Source organism: Anopheles gambiae, chromosome 2, assembly GCF_943734735.2.
Source record: "Anopheles gambiae chromosome 2, idAnoGambNW_F1_1, whole genome shotgun sequence".
Classification (NCBI taxonomy): domain Eukaryota; kingdom Metazoa; phylum Arthropoda; class Insecta; order Diptera; family Culicidae; genus Anopheles; species Anopheles gambiae.
This window is the reverse complement of record NC_064601.1, coordinates 29941009-29958742: the sequence shown is the minus strand read 5'-3', so window position 1 is coordinate 29958742 and position 17734 is coordinate 29941009. Positions and strand designations below refer to the sequence as shown.

Genomic DNA, 17734 nt, shown 5'->3' with positions numbered 1-17734 from the left:
CCCTCTCACCCTTTGCGTGTGTTTCTTGCAGAGCCGGAGAAAAACTTCGCCCTCGAATCGTACGGCGCCACGTCGAAGTGTTTCGACCACAGCGAAAACATGTGGGAGGAACGGTCGTGCAGGCAGACGCGCGAATGGCAGCACTGGGGCTCGGGATGCTATCAGTACCGTTGCCAGCAAGGCCGTCTGCACATTCTGATTGCGAACAAATCGTTCGAGTGTTACTTTGCCGGCCAGAAGCTGAAGGTGCAGCTGATGGCCGAAGGGTGGCTGCATCGCGGTGCCGTCGTTTGCCCCTCGTGCAAAGAGATCTGCAACGCCGAGTTCGAACGGCGCGGGGAGCGTTGCAAGGTGAGCGAAGATGCTCCACCGGACAGCTTCTACCCCCGGGACGAGCTGAAGTGTAGCGGCGCACAAACGCACCACTCGCGGACGTTACTGTCGAGTTTGATACTTTTATCGCTGGCTGCGGCCGCCAGCACGAGCGTGCCCCGGATATACAGCTAATCCACGGCTGCCCTTGCTCGATATGGTCTGCAATGCCGTGCATTGCGAGGACGAGTGTGTTACGTAGCTACGTACCGTTTTATCAACCATTTCATGTATATGTGATATAATATCAGTCCGCGGCATCTCACAGTATCTTTCCGGTGCAAACAGTCATAACATCGGATACGGTACGGTCCCCGTGCTAATGCACGGTGTTGGTAAGATGCTGATTCGGCAGCACCAATTGAGAGTGACTGTGTGTGTGTGTGTGTGTTCAAGTGCAAAATTAGACAAACAGACCTTACATCACCAACGTGAATCACCCTGCAATTGATAGCTAGTATTAAAGGTATGGTTTGTATATAACTGCCTGAAGTTAACAGTACGCCGGACACAGTATGTCCTTTCTTGAAGAAGCACCGTTTCTTATCTCAACCCGCATGGCTGCAACATTCCATCGTGTAAAGTGATACTTTATTTAATTGGATTTTATTACCGTGTTTTATTTGTTTTTGCCACGAGGGGGCAACAATACGGGGGCAGTATTAGTCTTTCGCTTTTGTTTTTATTCAAAATTCGTCGAGAGAGAACGTGTTGTGCGGAATATTTTACAGAACGTCCCATCCCCTTTCTGCCATACGGTAAGATAGTCGATAGCGCAGGATGTGCTCCTTCTCTGTAACAGTTTCCGCAACGACGGCCATTCCAACTGCAACACAATCCTACAGCAAAAAGGCACAAAGGTGTTAAAAAGAATCGCAATACTGCCAAAGTCATACGTTCTCGTACGTAAATCAAAATCGTTTGTTTTAAAATCACATTTTTTTATATAGTTATTGTCGGTTTACTGCGCATCATATCCCTTTACGCTGGAGATATCATCCTGGAGGTGTGCGCGTACGCGAACATGATTTGAAGATTTCCTACCCTCCTGTTTCATTATGTTTTGTTGATATTTTAGTTGTATTATTAGGTTTTCCGGCGCTAGTCGTGGTGCGCTTTAACGTGCGATACGAATTATGGTTCGGTTATAAACTTTATTATTTTGGCGAAATTTGTTTTTCTCTCGTACTTGCAAATTCTCTCTACATTATGGTTCATGTGCTTTTTTCATGGTGAGCTATTAGTGTTCCAATCTTTCCGTTCTCTCTTTTCCCCTTTTCTAACAAATGTATCCTGCCTCTCCCTGTTATCACATTTTGTAATAGCCTAGCGAATGCTAACTACTCCGCTGTCCCTATTTGTTTTACACGAACATTAGGATTTTCGTTTTTATTTAAGAATTACGCTAAATAGGCAATAAAGTGTATGACTAAGCATGGCTCTAAAAAACATAAGCTATTAAGTATAATTCACGATGACAAATATTTGATGACTCTTTGATTTAGTTTTGCGTAGAGCAAATAAAGGAGGTTTGTATTGCTTATTATCATTAACTGTAAAACGGTTAAAGCACAGCTCCATAACGTTATGACGACATTTTGTTCAAACATACATAATTTTTCGTTAAATTTCACTTGATGTGTTCTCTAGAGATAAAAAGAATTATTATTTGGATCTAAACGAAACTATCCCTTCGGATTGAAAATTATTACTGTTAATCGGTGATTCACTATTCATAACTGATAATTCAAACCTGGTTGTGCGTAATCGCTGCTGGCCTAATGAGAAGATATACGTCACTATGCCTCAACCCTCGGATCCCGAGCTATAAACATTTTTTTTTTGGTGGTGTGCAACTGTTGTGACATTTCATGAGCTTGTTAGTTCGACGCGAAAAAGGGCTAGAGTTTGTAATATCGCGGGCCAAGTTTCGCTTTAATACGCACAGCGTTGTGCGTCTAGTGCTTGTTTTTATCGGATCGATTCCCTTTGCAACCCATTAACGATCGGATCGGCCCAACAGCACTGCCTTCAAAATGCCGCGTATTATGATCAAGGGTGGTGTTTGGCGGAACACCGAGGTAAGCAATGCTGGGAGTGACGACCGGTAGCGGGTTGGTCTGCGCGACCGGCATGATTATTTTTTTCTTTTTATGCAAATACCAAAACGACCTCTCTTTTCGCAGGATGAAATCCTCAAAGCCGCCGTCATGAAGTATGGCAAAAACCAATGGTCCCGTATTGCGTCGCTGCTGCATCGCAAGTCGGCGAAACAGTGCAAGGCACGTTGGTACGAGTGGCTGGATCCTAGCATTAAGAAGACGGAATGGTCCCGCGAGGAGGACGAAAAACTGCTCCATCTGGCCAAGCTGATGCCGACACAGTGGCGCACGATTGCACCGATCATCGGTCGTACGGCTGCGCAATGTTTGGAGCGGTACGAATACCTACTGGATCAGGCGCAGCGCAAAGAGGAGGGCGAGGATGGGATGGATGATCCGCGCAAGCTGAAGCCGGGCGAGATTGATCCAAATCCCGAGACGAAACCTGCTCGGCCGGATCCCAAAGACATGGACGAGGATGAGCTGGAGATGCTGTCGGAGGCACGCGCCCGTCTAGCCAACACGCAGGGCAAGAAGGCGAAGCGTAAGGCGCGCGAGAAGCAGCTGGAGGAAGCTCGCCGTCTTGCGGCACTGCAAAAACGGCGCGAGCTGCGCGCAGCCGGCATTGGGCTCGGCAACCGGAAGCGCAAACTGAAGGGCATCGATTACAACTCGGAGGTACCGTTCGAAAAGACACCGGCACCCGGGTTTTACGATACTACCGAGGAGTTTGTGGTGCCGATAGCGGCCGACTTTTCCAGCTTGCGGCAGCAAACGCTCGACGGGGAGCTGCGCACCGAGAAGGAGGCGCGCGAGCGGAAGAAGGATAAGGAAAAGTTGAAGCAGAGAAAGGAGAACGATATTCCGACGGCGCTGCTGAAGAACCAGGAACCGGCCAAGAAGCGTTCGAAGCTGGTCCTTCCGGAGCCGCAAATTTCGGACCAAGAATTGCAGCAGGTCGTGAAGCTTGGCCGGGCCAGCGAGATTGCCAAGGAGGTCGCTTCGGAAAGTGGCGTCGAAACGACGGATGCGCTGCTGGCGGACTATAGCATCACACCGCAGGTGGCTGCCACCCCTCGGACCCCCGCCCCGGTGACGGATCGAATTCTGCAGGAGGCTCAAAACATGATGGCACTCACACACGTGGAGACACCTCTCAAGGGCGGGGTCAATACACCGCTCCACCAGTCGGATTTTTCGGGTGTGTTGCCCCAAAGCCAGACAGTGGCCACTCCCAATACCGTGCTGGCGACTCCGTTCCGCTCTGTCCGCGGACCGGACGGAAGTGCTACGCCGGGAGGCTTTTTGACACCGGCTTCCGGGGCGATGGTTCCCGTCGGCTCAGGCACACAGCCCCACGCACCTGGGGCAACGCCAAATTTCCTGCGCGATAAGCTAAACATCAACACGGAGGACGGGATGAGTGTGGCCGAGACGCCGGCCGCTTATAAATCGTACCAGAAGCAGCTGAAATCGTCGCTCAAGGAGGGACTAGCTTCCCTCCCAGCGCCGAGAAACGATTACGAGATCGTGGTGCCCGATAACGAGACGGACGAAGCGGCCGACGACGGTTCGATGGATGTGGAGCAGATGGTGCCGGACCAGGCGGACGTGGACGAGAAGCGCAAGCGCAACAAGCTTGCCCAAGAGGCAAAGGAGCTTTCTCTGCGCTCCCAGGTCATACAGCGTGACTTGCCCCGCCCGCTGGAAATCAATACGACCGTGCTGCGCCCGTCGAATGAAATGCACGGGCTAACCGATCTGCAGAAGGCGGAAGAGCTGGTTAAGCAGGAAATGGTGAAGATGCTCAACTACGACGCGTTGCGCAATCCGATCCAACAATCGCAACCCGCGTCAGTGAAGCGCCCCATGCTGAGCCAATACCAGGCGTATCTGGAGCAGCATCCGTACGAAACGATCGACGAGGTGGAATTGGACGAGGCACGCAAAATGCTGGCCGCGGAAATGGGTGTCGTCAAGCACGGTATGGCCCACGGAGACTTGTCGCTGGAAAGCTACACCCAGGTGTGGCAGGAATGCCTCTCGCAGGTGCTGTATCTGCCCAGCCAAAATCGCTACACGCGTGCCAACTTAGCCAGCAAGAAGGACCGCATCGAATCGGCCGAAAAGCGGCTCGAAATCAACCGAAAGCACATGGCCAAGGAGGCGAAACGGTGCGGCAAGATAGAGAAGAAGCTGAAAATTCTCACCGCCGGGTATCAGGCACGGGCGCAAGCGTTGGTCAAACAGTTCCAGGACACGAACGAGCAGATCGAGCAAAACTCGCTGGCGCTGTCGACGTTCAAGTTTTTGGCGGCACAGGAAGATCTGGCCATACCGAAGCGTTTGGAGTCGCTAACGGAGGATGTGATGCGGCAGACGGAGCGCGAGAAAACTCTGCAAAACCGTTACGCACAGCTGACCGAGGAGCTGGAGGAACTGAACCACCTGCTGGAGGAAGCACGTGTTAATGGTGTGCAGGAGCATGAGGAGGGTGGTAAGGAACGGGAACCGCTTGTAAACGGCCGGCTGGAGCATCGGGAGGTGGAGGAGAAAGAGGAACCGGTGGTAGATAATCCCACAAACGGACCGGAGGACAGCAACGTGCAGGAGGAATCGTCCGATTCAAATGCAGCTGAAGATGAACCGCCAGAGAATGAAGGCGAAGGAAATGCTGTGGCGCAGGAACGGCAAAGCGAGAGCCCGGAGGAATCTGTCCCAGGGCAGGATAGTTGTGAAAGTGAGGAAAATACTTCCGAAGGTCAAGAGAATCAGGAGCAGCAGCAGGATGAACCGATGGAACAACACGACGACGAGGAGGATGCTTCGAATGAATAAGGATATACCGACAACTACTGTTTATGGACAGTCTAATAAAGACACTCATCTTGTATCTTTACTATCTCTTCAATCGATGTAATAAATGATAGCGTAAATGTTCTACCACAACCAACGAAACAGAAGAATGGAAAAAATATCTATTTTGTTTACAATTTCATGCATGTTTTACTTTTCAAATCAATTGCTACCGGTTTGGCAACACTGGAGGAACAGCTGTTTTGACAGTTGCAGTAGATTTGTTTCTCCGCAAGCAAAAGTAAACAAACAGCCTCCTGTGAGTTGCTCTCAGTGGCCTTTTCTTCGTTTGGTGCACTTTGTGCTCCAAAAAGTAAAAGTTTTGTCTTTTCTTTGCTGCTAAACCGTGATCATCAACCGTTTCTGACTCGTTCCTCACCAGCAAAGTCATAATTATGGAGTCGATGCAAAACAACAACCGAACAAAGTCCTGGACGGATGACCTGAAAGTGTGCAACCAAACGGGAGTCGGTGAAGCGATAAACCAAATTTACAAGTACGCGTGTGTCGAATGGATTACTCCTACCGTTGCTCACTAAACATCATATTTCGGTATTGTTTTACAGAGACGATGGGCGCCGCTGTGAAGGATACGAATCGCGTGATAAGAAATGCCTTTGCATATCAGACAACAACACGTAAGCTATTTTCTATCATCATTTCACGAGGTGCACCCGTTTTACGCTCTCTTTCCAAACGTTTCAGCTCGCTGTACGCCATCCTATCGGGGCACAATGGTGTGACGGTAGCGGAAAATGCGCTGCAAGAAATGGCGGCAGAGTTGCTGCTCGGCCAGCTAAACGTTTGCAACACGGACGAGGCAGTCAAAGAGCTCATACGCCAATCGTTCATGTCGGTGGAGAAGGGTTACTTCGATTCGATCAATCCGCACGTGGCCACGAAGACCGCCATTCAGCTGCACCTCTCGGCGGATGGCATGAATCAGTACGAAATATCGCAGCAATTTGAAAATGTGCTGCAAAAGCTCGACTCCCTTAACAACGCCCTGTCGGTGGGCAGTAGCGCGGTGCTGGCGCTAATCCATCGGTCCCATCTGTACCTGGGCAACATAGGCAACTGTCGGGCGCTGCTGTGCAAAACCGACGAACACGATACGCTCACGGTAACACAGCTCAGCGTTGACCACAATCTGCTGAACGCGGAGGAAGCCGCCCGTCTCTTCCGGCTCGGACTGATGGCACAAAACTTCGAGGGTGTTCCGCTGTACAGTACGCGCTGCATTGGCAACTATCTCGGCAAGGCGGGCTACAAAGATTGCAACTTCCTGTCGAGTGCAACCGCAGAGCCAGTGATTTTCGAACCGGAGATTGTCGGTGGGATACAGATTACACCGGCCTGCCGGTTTCTAGTGCTAATGTCGAGCGGGCTTTGTCGAGCATTGCATGAGATTTTCCCGGGCGATGCGTCCACCGGCAATCGGGAGCTGGTGCGCATGATTTCGGAGGAATTTCAAAACCAATCGACGCTTGGCGGGGTTGCCCAATCGGTTGTGCATCGTATAGTGCAGGCACATCACGATACGTACATGCAGCTGGTCGAAGAGCATCGCTCCGTTACGTTCAACAGCCGGGATGATGTGACGCTACTGATACGCAACTTTAACTACGCACTGCCGAAAGCGTTCGTGAACCGAAAGAACGGCGGTAATCGAAGCCTTAACTCCACCACCTCGTTCAGCTCCACCAGCTCGGATGCGACGCCGACGGAGGGAAACTATTCGACCATCCATACCAACGTATCGGTGACCAGTTCAAATATGTAAGTGCAAGATGCATCAACCGAGGGGCTTATGGGTGTGATGAGTAATATATTTCCGATTGTCTTTCTTCTCGCCTGCAGCACGCAACCGGACAATCATTATGATCCCAACCGAAGAATTCGATCGCACGTGGATTTTAGCGATTTTTACCAACGCGTGGAGGAGGCTCGCAAACGCGGTGCCTTACCATCGAACATTGAGTTCGACTAGCGTGGCTGGCAGTGTGGCTGTATGTTGATTATTTTACTTCTATGTACCATAGTTGCAGTTAATTCGATTGCACGATTAACGCTAATGTTATTGATTGAATGTTTATACATATGCAACATAATAAACCGGGGAAAAGATGCCTTCATTTTAATAAATTAAATTTTTATTGCACATCTTCAGTTGTGTACGAACACGATTTTAAATAAAATGGACGTTATTTTGGGGCCTAGAGTTTATGTGATATTTCATAAAGCAAACAACCAATGGTTCTGTATTCCATACGTGTTCTTAAAGAAGCAAATGATTAGGCTTTTGCACGATCGATTCGTTGGACTATAAAACTAAAAGAAATTGCAATCAATAATTATGAATTCAAAAATCAAATGCATCTCATATACGTTTGTAATCTAAACTTAAATGTACCACCGTCTCCATCTGTCACGGCTGCGCTGTCAAAGCGCCTACCTGCCATCCACAGCCACCTTGGGTTGGTGTCAAAAAACTCGAAAATTACAGAACGTCGTCGTCGTCGTCGTCGTCGTCGACTGGAGTTTTTCCTGTTTTCCATCTTTTCAGCCCACTCGCAGCGAGGTGGAAAATATTGGAAAATACAGACGATGGTACGGTGAACGGTGTTAGGGCAAAGCCTGGTGCCGTTGTTAGTGTGTGTGGCCCAACACGTTTGCATTACGCGTACAGGACCGTCGCAACAATTGTGAAGGGGGAAAAAAGGGAGCGAGTGGATTCGCCATAGCCCCAAAACGCAACCCGTTCGTGTGTGTGTGTGTGTGTGTTTTTTTTTTCTTTCTCCTTTTTTTGTGTTGGGGTCACCGAGAGACGGGCGAGCGTGTGCGGTGAAAAGTGTTTTTCCGCTGGGTTGACCGAACCGTGCATCGAAAAATAGGGGCGTTGGCGTGTGGTTGTGTGCGGGCAAAGGGCTCCCAACAGCCCCAGCGCAGTCGGTGGTGCATAAAACAAACCCCCTTTCGATTGGGGCGAAGGGCCGGAAGGGGCCAAGGGGAAGCAAGGGTGCGCTTCGTCCATTTTCTGGGCTTGGTGCATACACAAGTGTGCCTGGAGCGTTCAGGTGGTGGATGCTAGAAGGAGCGAGAGCGAGCGAGTGACAGAGTGAGAGTGCGTGCGTAGGAGCTGAAGGAAGCAGTGCTGTGCGTGCGTGCGTGCGTGCGTGCGCGCGCGTGTTTGTGTTTTGAAGGAAAAAGGGAAAAGGATGAAGTACGTCCGAATGGTGTCCCCTTTGCTGCATTAGCGTGCGGCAACAGCAGGCCCCGTGAACGGTGCTCGTCTGGGGAAACAGGGCGAAGAGCGCGGCGGGTAAAGAAAGAAGAAGGGTTGTCGTGAAGCGTGAATCAGCGTAGGTGTGAAAGTGACGGAGAACAAACTTTCTTTCGAAGCAGAAACGCTCGAAAGAAGGTGTGTGAGTGTGTATGTGGAAAGGGGGAAGGTGTTTCCCTTCCGATCGAAAATCATCCATCGACACGACAAATCGGGTTGCTAGTCAAACAGAGTGAGAATGTAAACATGGCTTACCGCTGATACTAAACACAAGTTGGCCCTTTGCACCAACTGCCTGCAGTAGTTCGGAGGTGTTCGTCCGTGCCCGTAGAGGGGGAGAAAGGAGAAAGAAGTGCGTTAGGATTCCTTTTGTTTAGCCACAACCAACCCCGGGCAAAGGCGAAGAAGAAGCAGCAGCAGCAGCAGTTTGGTTATATCGTCCGTAACAAATAATAAATAACGATAGTCGTAAAGAAAAGAAGGGCCATCCTACCCCCTTCAAGAAAGCTGCCAACAACCGTACGTTGAGTGCTTGTGTGTGTGTGTCGGTGTATGTGTGGGTGCCGTTTGTATCTGTGTGAGCCTCTGTTCGTGAATAGCTGCTTGCACAAAATTATCATCGAAGTGGGCGAGCAAAATTTGCGCGTGTGTGGTTGTGCTCTGGTGCGTCGTGCCGTGTGGTGTTGTTTCGCGTGTGAATCGCGGCAAAAAGGATAGTGTGTTTCCCCCATTGTGGAAAGAATTATATGAGCCGTGGTGCTTGGTTTGCGGCATCATTCCCTTGCTAACAAACACACAAACACACACACACACGGGCGCGTCTCAGGAGATGATGATACTACCCGTTCGACCTCGGGCACGTAACGATGTGTTGAGTAATAGGTTCGTTCTGGGATGGAGAATTTTTGTGTGTGAAAAACAGTAAATCATAATCCCCAGATGGCCATCTCCCTCCCGGGCGCACCGAAGTAGTAAGAGGCAGTGTAAGCGCATCGCTCGAGTGGATTCGAGATTGGCACGAATAAATTAAGCTACCGAAGATAAGCGATAATTGCCGACCGAGAAGGTGTTTTTGTTAGCCTAGCCGAGCGGAGACGTACAGCGAACGAACGGAAGCATCTCTTCGCATTGGTGTAAAAATGTCCGCACAATTGCATTCAGGTGAGCAAACGGTTAGCATAAAGTACGCTCAAAGAATATGCAGCAGAGCCTTCCCTTGTTGTAATGGTAAAATGTAATGGCAATGGTGGTCGATTGCCACAAAGCACTCACTCTGCTCCACCACCGCATTTTGGTCGCATAAAGCAAACGTCAATGTATACTAGGTTTGGCTCTTTGATCGATCAAATGGCGGTCTGTATGTGTGTGTGGTGGGTGAATGATATGTTGTTGTTGATGAATATCGATTGCCTTGCGTTAACCTTCCACCGAGGGAAGAGCCCTCGTTTGATGGGTAATATGCGTTTGCTTCATTGTTATGATACGCTGTAAGGATCGGCTTCACGCCAGCGTATGCGTTGTTGGGTGCCTTAATTAGATTAGCATTCCGAAGCGAAACCCAAAACTAAGGGGGCGCCCTTATGGTCGCATGCATGTACACATATGGCGACACATTGAACTAACGGTGTGTGTCTGTTTTTTTTTCTTTTTTCCTATTTGTATTTTCCTTCCCTTTTGCAGAACTGCCCCCGCGCGCCGACGACGTCGTTGCTGGACAATGAATCCTGGCCTATGGGGATGCCTGATACCCTGTGGACTGTCATACTGGTGCGAGAGTAAGAGTGGCAGCGATCCATGCATTACGACGGAGATGGGAGCAACAGCGTCAACGGACTGTCCCGGCTCTAGTGGCGGCGGCGGAGTAGGAGGAGGTGGAGGAGCGGCCGGTGGCAGTGTTGGCGGTGGCATGCTGGGTGTGTCGGGCATTACCTCGACGGCGGGGCTTACTACGACGCCCCTAACGTCCGCTAGCGGTGGCGGCGGCGGCAGCGGCGGCTACGGACCGATGTGCGGTGTCGGTGGGTCGGGCCCGTCCGGTGGCATCGGTGCGGCCGGTGGTCCCGGGGCGGTGCGCGAGCGGCGCAAGAAGGTGACCGGGTTCGCGACGCTCAAGAAGAAGCTGATTCGGCGGCGCCGCTCGTCGAAAGCCTGTGATCATGGGCGGGTGCTGCGCGAGTTCGTCTCGAGCTGGAGCCCGATGGAGCTGTCCGCGCTGCTCGAGGAGTACGAGTCGCTCGCGGCCCTGAAGGACCTCTCGGTGCAGGCGGAGCTGGCCCGCCCGCCGGCAACCACGTTCAAGCAGGATCTGGCCAGCCTGTACGATTTCAAGCACTGCACCGACTGCGACCTGGTGTTCCGCGGCACGGTCTTCCCGGTGCACCGGGCGATCCTGTCGGCGCGGTGCTCCTACTTTCGCGATCTGCTCGCCGGCTGCCCCGGGTACGGGGCGCGCATCTGTCTCGAGCTGCGCTCCTCGCCGGTGGATGTGGCCATGTTTTCGTCGCTGCTGCGCTACCTCTACACCGGCGACCTGTGTACACACGATCCGACCATAGATGTAAGCCTGTTGCGTAGGTTAGGGGAAGACTTTGGCACGCCCAATCCGCTCGAGAACGACCTGCGGTATCTGCTGGAGACGGGCGACTACGCGGACGCGGCCATCGTGTTCACGTCCGAGGGGGGCGACTACCATCGGCCCGACTCGGGCAGCTCGGAGTACGGCTTCCGGCCGAAGCTGGAGCTGCCGTGCCACAAGGCGATCCTGAGCGCCCGATCGCCGTTCTTCAAGAGCATGATCCAGCGCCGGACGCGCAACATCTCCGAGGAGCACCAGCTGCACGGGACGGACCGATCGCTGCACGCCACCACCCGCATCGTGCTGGACGAGGGCGTCATCCCGAAGCGGTACGCGCGCGTCCTGCTGCACGCGATCTATCTCGACACGGTCGATCTGTCGCTGATACTGCGGGGCAACGGGTGCGGCAGCGGCGCCGGCAGCCTCGGCGAGGTGCAGGCGCTCACGCATACCGGCCGTGCCCGGCCGTCGCCGCTCGAGGAGGCGATGGAGCTGTACCAGATTGGCCGGTTCCTGGAGCTGGACATCTTGGCGCAGGGCTGTGAGGATTTGATCCTGGAATGGTTGTCGCTCGACACGCTCGCGACGGTGCTGCGCTGGGGCAGCCAGCCGCACGGGTCGGCCTGGGTGTACCGGCAGGCGTGCCACTATCTGCGCGAGGAGTTTTCGGCCATCGTCGGGTCGCCGGTGCTGTTTCAGCTGGACAAGTCGCAGCTGATCGAGGCGCTGCAGAACAACTTCCTGCAGGCGTCCGAGCTGGAGGTGCTGCAGGCGGTGCTGAAGTGGGGCGAGCAGGAGCTGATCCGCCGGATGGAGGACCGGGAGCCGAATCTGCTCAGCCACACGGCCCACTCGGTCACGCGCAAGGGCATTAAGAAGCGCGACCTTAGCGACGTGGAGCTGCGCGAGATACTGTCCGAGCTGTTGCCGCACGTGCGCATGGATCACGTGCTGCCGCCGAACAACGAAATCCTCAATCAGGCGATCCGGCGCGGGCTGGTGAGCACACCGCCCTCGCACATGATCGGCGACGAGCGGGAAAGCTTGCGCATCAACGCGTGGATACGGGGCGGCAAGAATCACGGGCTGTTTGTGCGCCCGCGGCTCTTCATGCCGTACTACGAGGAGGTGAAGGTGCTGCTGGAAGACCACATCGCGTCGCAGCAGATAGAGCTGCTGCGGATGAGACGGTCGCGCCACCACATGCCGGACATTCCGGACACGCTGTATATGGTTTCGCGGCTCAACAGCAATGCTGGCACGACGCTCGGCGGCGGTTCGGCCGCCGGCGTGGACGTGGTGGCAGCGACGACCGCACCGATCCCCGCACCGGACGCACAAACGATGGAATCGATGCAGAAGCGCGACCAGAAGCTGCGCCAGTCACCGGGCTGCCAGCGGGCACTGGCGCTGCCCCTCTCGAGCCGCTCGGAGATCACCCGCCAGATACGGTTGCGGGTGGTGCGGGAGTTTAACTTCCCGGACGAGGTGGCGGAACTGCTCGAGAGCGCCAACTGCTACTGCCACGATGGGGACGCGAGCGGAGCGAACAGCAAGGGACCGTCCGATTACGATCACGACAGTCACCACCATTCGCATCATGCTCATCACCATGCGCATCATCGGCACGATCTGCACGCCAGCCAGCAGTCGCTCGACGACGAGTCGACGCCGCCCCCTTCGCCGGCAATGCCGGGCAGTGACGTGGAGGCACAGGCCGCCGTGCACTGCTTCGGCCGCAACATGACATTCCCCCGTCAGCAGCCTCAGCAGCCTCCACAGCAGCAGCAGCAGCAGCAGCAGCAATATCCCTCCCAGCAGCAACCCTCAGCTCACCATTCGCAGCGCCCATCGATGGCGACGCACACGCTGCTGGCGCATGGTCTGCACGGGTCGGGCGGTAGCAGTGGCAACGGTTCCGGACCGGCCGGACTCCACGCGTCGCTGACCAATCCGCTCGCGTTGATCGGTGGAACGCACCGTCGACAGGAGCTACCATCGGTTATCCCCGGCGGAGACATTGTGGCATATCGTCTGTCCGCTCCGGCCGGTGGCGGTGCCGTTGGTCCTCCGGGTGGTATCGGCGGCGGTGGTTTGGATCTGAGCGAAATGGGTGCATGCTCCGATGGCCATCTTTCGGACGTGATGCCCGATGTTGCGATGGCCACGGCCTCACTCGGACAGCTACACTTGGGTGGTGGTGGTGGCGGCGGCGGTGCTGGTGGTGCTGGTTCATCTGCAACGGGCAGTGGCGGTGTGGGCAACGGTTCGGATGTGCCGGAAAGTTTGCATCTAGATTTAGGCGACGGGCCGAGTCACATGATTGGTGCCGCAGCTATCGGTGGGCTACATCACAATATATCGGTAAGTTAAGGATGATTGGTTAGGATGGGCGAATACTTAAATGCTCGTTTCTATTCTTGCTTACTTCCACAACAGCATCATCGCATGACACCAGCAACAACGACATTCCATCATTACATGACCCGCAACCTGTTGAATCCGATGCATCCATCCACGTCTCAGCAGGCGACGTCACAGTCCCAACAGCAGGTACACCATGCGACCCTGCAACCCTCCGCCTCCTCGTCGTCCTCGTCGTCGTCGATGCTTCTGGGCGGCCATTCAGCGGCTTCCTCCCAGCTGCACGGCTCGCAAGCATCCCTTTCACACAGCGGTCAGCAGCACCAGCAGCAGCAACAGCAGCAGCACCAGCAATCACTTCAACAGCACCACGGTTCGCAGCAGCTCTTGAATGCGGTTGGTGGTGCCGCAGTTCATCAGCAGCAACAGCAGCAGCCACAGTCATCGCAGCAGCCATCGCTGGCTCAGCGGTCTTCCTCGCCGTATACGTTGCACCGTGCCAGCCCGAGCCTGCCGCATAGTTCATATCACTCCGGACCACCGCGATTCTTATAGAAAAGGCTACAAGTTTTCCCCGATCGAAGTTGCCTCTTCGTGATGCCTTTCTAAACAAAAAAAAAAGCAAAACACGAAACCACTCACGCATACACTCAACCATAGAAAAGCACATAACAGAAAAACAAAAAGAAAGCGTACTAAACAGAAGGAAAAATACTACACACGTACAATAATGTAGTTGTAGTGTGCGGAACGGAGCGGCAGCAAAGCAACTGGTGCAACGGTGAGTAGTAACAGCAGATGAAGCAGAATGGTTTGAAAAAGGGTGCTGTGGTGGCATACCAGCTGGTAAAGCGAGACAGGTCTGAATGACAAATGAGCGAATTAGAATAGTGTAATAATAGATTGCGGCACAGTACGATATTATTGGAACAAATTGCATTAGTTAAAGCGAATAATACTATGGAAGATATCTTTGAAATTGAACTACGCGCCCTCCCTTACCTTAGCTACAGGAGCATGAAGCGCTGAAAAAGATTTCTCCCTTTGTGCAGTGACCGGCAAGACACGGCAACAAATAAGAACGATTGTGTGTAGCGGTGGGTGGCAAAAGTTGTACAAGCAGTGTAGGGTGTTGCCAGAGTGCCGAGGTGCAGGGAGAAAGCTCCGGGGCACAGTCGCGTTTTAAATTCAACCATACGCCATTTGGTTGGAATTGCGAGCGGCGTGAGAATGAGAATACGACTTTATACTAATGATTACATTGAACATAATAATATTAACCGCTCCCCCATAGTTCTTATCCACACTTACCTCTAACGGTGGTATAACATTCAGTGCATCCTTCAATCCGGAACAGATTGCATAATGATGCAGAATCAAACGATAACGACGATGCGTGGATTCCGTTGTAGAGCTGCTCCGAAATTATTGCTCCGGCCTGGTACAAAATACTCTTTCCAACACAACAAACAACAAATGCAATCGTTCGCTGCATCGGTTATGTTTTGTACAGAGCGAGTAAAGTAATTGTAGTTATGGTGGTGGTGGTGGAGCTCGTGATTCAGTCCATCTCGAGCGGAGAACAAAGCCGACCGGTCCGCAGCCAATCAGTTACCTAATGTCGTGCGTTTTTTTTTTAATGATCGATAAACAAGCTTCCAATAGCATGCAATGGCATACATACGTATTTGCAACGATCTTACGGATCGGTACTGTGTAATTCAGTGTGGTTTTCAACACATTTCGGCAGTTGTTTCAGTGGTTCTGTGTTACGAAAAGTTCAGTTCAAGTTCGGCGAATATTAAAACCGTAGTAGTTGGTATAGTAAGGGCGCTCCTGTTGGCGCTCTTCTTGGGGCAGAATGGGACAAAGCGATAATAAGACCCGGCACCACCCGGCAAAGATGTGATCGATGTAATTAGGTTAAAAATGATGACTACGTTTACTATAAATATTCGCCCGCTTAGTTATACATAATTGCTTCAGCGCGCATTGAAGAGTGTGGCAGTGCCTCTGTTTTTTTTTTTTAAATCTTATTAGTATGCATCTAATGAATCTTTTCTAACGTTTCGACTATTGTCCTTTGCAACGTACGTATAGTTTATAAACGATTATTTATTTTTCAAATGTTTGTTAAATTAAGAGATTTTTTTATTAATTTTAATTTAGATCGTTTCATCGAAATAAGCAATACAGCGAGCGGAGAAAACATTGGATTATTTTACATACATCGCTCGATAGCCTCTCAGTACGGTAAAGTTGTTATTTCAGTAAAAGGTTTTTGTCGAAATTAATCCAAAAGCAGCACCATTTTCCAGGCACGTTGTGGTTTGTTTGGCTATTTTATGTATTATTGATATTATTTTGTATTCGCTTTATTATGATTGATTTGATGGCGTGGAAGATCATTTCAAGAAGCAATTGTTTATGTTCCTTACAAACAAACAAACGAAAATACAATGAGAACAAATTCTGTAAAAAAAAATACACATACACACACACACTCGGCATAATATAAGAGACGTCTGAAGCATCAAAACCCAACCAAGCAAAATATATTAGATGTACCTTGCGGGGAGCGAGTAAAATGAATGAATGAATGAATGTTTCGGTTTCCATTTTCCGCCATTCGAAGCGAAAGGTGAATTTGTATAATTCTGCAACAGTGTGTGCAGTGTGCGGTGTCAAGATTTACTCTGCAATCTTCCCCATAATGTAAATATAATACTATACACATTCAAACTTTTGAACACAGCCGTCTCGCGAAGCAAGTGAAATTACCGTTTACTACTACAAATATCTCCCCCTCTATAACAATAGTCAGTCTCAAGAGAGAGGAGAGCAAACTAGCATAAACCAGAGAGCTACGTAATGAAGGAAGAAAACGAAATTAAGCACGAAGGGTTGTAGGTAACAACAGTAAACAAAAGCGTAAGCGAAAAATTACAAAATGAAACATATAAAACGTTCAATGAATGCTGCCAACTCACAGGTCATCTTGTATAATAAGATGGAGAAAAAGTATAATGTTGAAAGGTGCAACACACAGCCGAAATGCAACAATAACCACAGATGTTGGGACGAGTTGTGAGCGGTAACAAACACGAAGAGAACAAAAACAAAACGATATAGTAGGGTGTACCATGATGCTAAGGAAAAGGGTGGAAAAAGTTACACATTTCCCGGATACCACCACGAAGCAAACAAACCATCCGCTACTAAAAACAGTGTTATTCGATTAGATCGCTGTAAGCAATAGTGTGCGATCCTCACGAGAGAGAGAGAGAGCGAAAGAGTTGGTACAAAGCAGTAATACATTAATCTGGCGCGGGGATGTTGATGTCTCCCGCGGAGGAGTAGCGAACGATTGAAAGGACCAACTGTGAATTCGTACAAATGGTCAACTTCTGGCTGCAGACAGCTGTGTCATGATGTGTCTCACAATTACAACAAAATTTAGATAAATCCAATCGAGATGATCCGCGTGTGTCTAATCCGCAGACCCATTTCCCCGTCTCCTATCCTCCAATACACACAGACACAGGCAAACACACATACACACACACACACACACACACACACACACACACACACACACACACACACACACACACACACACACACACACACACACACACACACACACACACACATTCTATCCCTTTCGTACGTATCTGGAAGATTGCGAAAAACAGGGGCGACAGAAGAAGGATTTTCGGTAATCCTAGGACGCGAGCCGATAATGGACCGGAAAGTATGTAGCTTATATAAACAATAATTATTACTATTCAAATGAATTACGAAGTAAACGTGTGTGTGTCTGTGTATGAATGGAACAAAAACGAAAGATATATGGTATGGTGTGTGTCGTCGTCGTCGTCGTTGGAGAATTGCAATGCGCGACATACGTTCGCCACCCCGTACGCTCCTGTCGGGAGTAATGCTAAGTTATCGAAACAATCTGATAAAAAGAAGGCCGTAGAAGTGGTATGTAAAAGGTTACAGTAAGGCGTGCAGGCGAACCCGTGGAAAGCACGACACAACAAAACACAAAAAGTAAAAGTAAACGATGAAACGTAAAATAAAATACTATTTTAAAAATTACTTGGACCCGTTGAATGGTGATTAATATAATGGTGTCGTTGTTTTGTTTTTTGTTCTTTTTTTCTCAATGATTTGGGG

General features: G+C 50.9%; 4 protein-coding genes across 4 annotated transcripts in view; all 4 read left to right on the top strand.

The window, feature by feature from the left end:
* LOC1273008 (leishmanolysin-like peptidase) overlaps nucleotides 1-1821 on the top strand; it is a 33833-nt gene extending 32012 nt beyond the window's left edge. Inside the window, exon 7 of the mRNA XM_311944.5 lies at nucleotides 32-1821. Coding sequence (XP_311944.4) covers nucleotides 32-507 — 476 coding nt within the window. The 3' untranslated portion in view covers nucleotides 508-1821. The remainder of the gene's footprint in view (nucleotides 1-31) is intronic.
* A 414-nt stretch (nucleotides 1822-2235) lies between these two features.
* Nucleotides 2236-5385, top strand: LOC1273009 (cell division cycle 5-like protein). The gene is made up of 2 exons (XM_311945.5): nucleotides 2236-2453; nucleotides 2559-5385. The coding sequence occupies exons 1-2, from the start codon at nucleotides 2409-2411 to the stop codon at nucleotides 5310-5312; spliced, it is 2799 nt and encodes a 932-aa protein (XP_311945.4). The 5' UTR covers nucleotides 2236-2408; the 3' UTR covers nucleotides 5313-5385.
* Nucleotides 5386-5536: 151 nt separating this feature from the next.
* LOC1273010 (TGF-beta-activated kinase 1 and MAP3K7-binding protein 1) lies at nucleotides 5537-7480 on the top strand. Its single transcript, XM_061649661.1, has 4 exons — nucleotides 5537-5826; nucleotides 5897-5968; nucleotides 6036-7109; nucleotides 7191-7480. Exons 1-4 carry the CDS (start codon nucleotides 5726-5728, stop codon nucleotides 7318-7320), a joined length of 1377 nt encoding a protein of 458 aa, XP_061505645.1. The 5' UTR covers nucleotides 5537-5725; the 3' UTR covers nucleotides 7321-7480.
* Nucleotides 7481-7799: 319 nt separating this feature from the next.
* LOC1273011 (BTB/POZ domain-containing protein 7) lies at nucleotides 7800-17656 on the top strand. The gene is made up of 3 exons (XM_311947.6): nucleotides 7800-9774; nucleotides 10294-13552; nucleotides 13628-17656. The coding sequence occupies exons 2-3, from the start codon at nucleotides 10331-10333 to the stop codon at nucleotides 14105-14107; spliced, it is 3702 nt and encodes a 1233-aa protein (XP_311947.5). The 5' UTR covers nucleotides 7800-9774; nucleotides 10294-10330; the 3' UTR covers nucleotides 14108-17656.
* The last annotated feature ends 78 nt before the right edge of the window (nucleotides 17657-17734 follow it).

What these genes read in the sequence shown, in the direction of transcription:
- LOC1273009 (XM_311945.5), top strand. Translation starts at nt 2,409, where the DNA reads ATGCCGCGTATTATGATCAAGGGTGGTGTTTGGCGGAACACCGAG. An exon ending in GTGTTTGGCGGAACACCGAG is followed by an intron (nt 2,454 to 2,558) that starts GTAAGCAATGCT and finishes CTCTTTTCGCAG; the next exon opens with GATGAAATCCTCAAAGCCGC.
- LOC1273010 (XM_061649661.1), top strand. Translation starts at nt 5,726, where the DNA reads ATGGAGTCGATGCAAAACAACAACCGAACAAAGTCCTGGACGGATGAC. An exon ending in GCGATAAACCAAATTTACAA is followed by an intron (nt 5,827 to 5,896) that starts GTACGCGTGTGT and finishes ATTGTTTTACAG; the next exon opens with AGACGATGGGCGCCGCTGTG. An exon ending in TGCATATCAGACAACAACAC is followed by an intron (nt 5,969 to 6,035) that starts GTAAGCTATTTT and finishes CAAACGTTTCAG; the next exon opens with CTCGCTGTACGCCATCCTAT.
- LOC1273011 (XM_311947.6), top strand. Translation starts at nt 10,331, where the DNA reads ATGAATCCTGGCCTATGGGGATGCCTGATACCCTGTGGACTGTCATAC. An exon ending in GGCTACATCACAATATATCG is followed by an intron (nt 13,553 to 13,627) that starts GTAAGTTAAGGA and finishes CTTCCACAACAG; the next exon opens with CATCATCGCATGACACCAGC.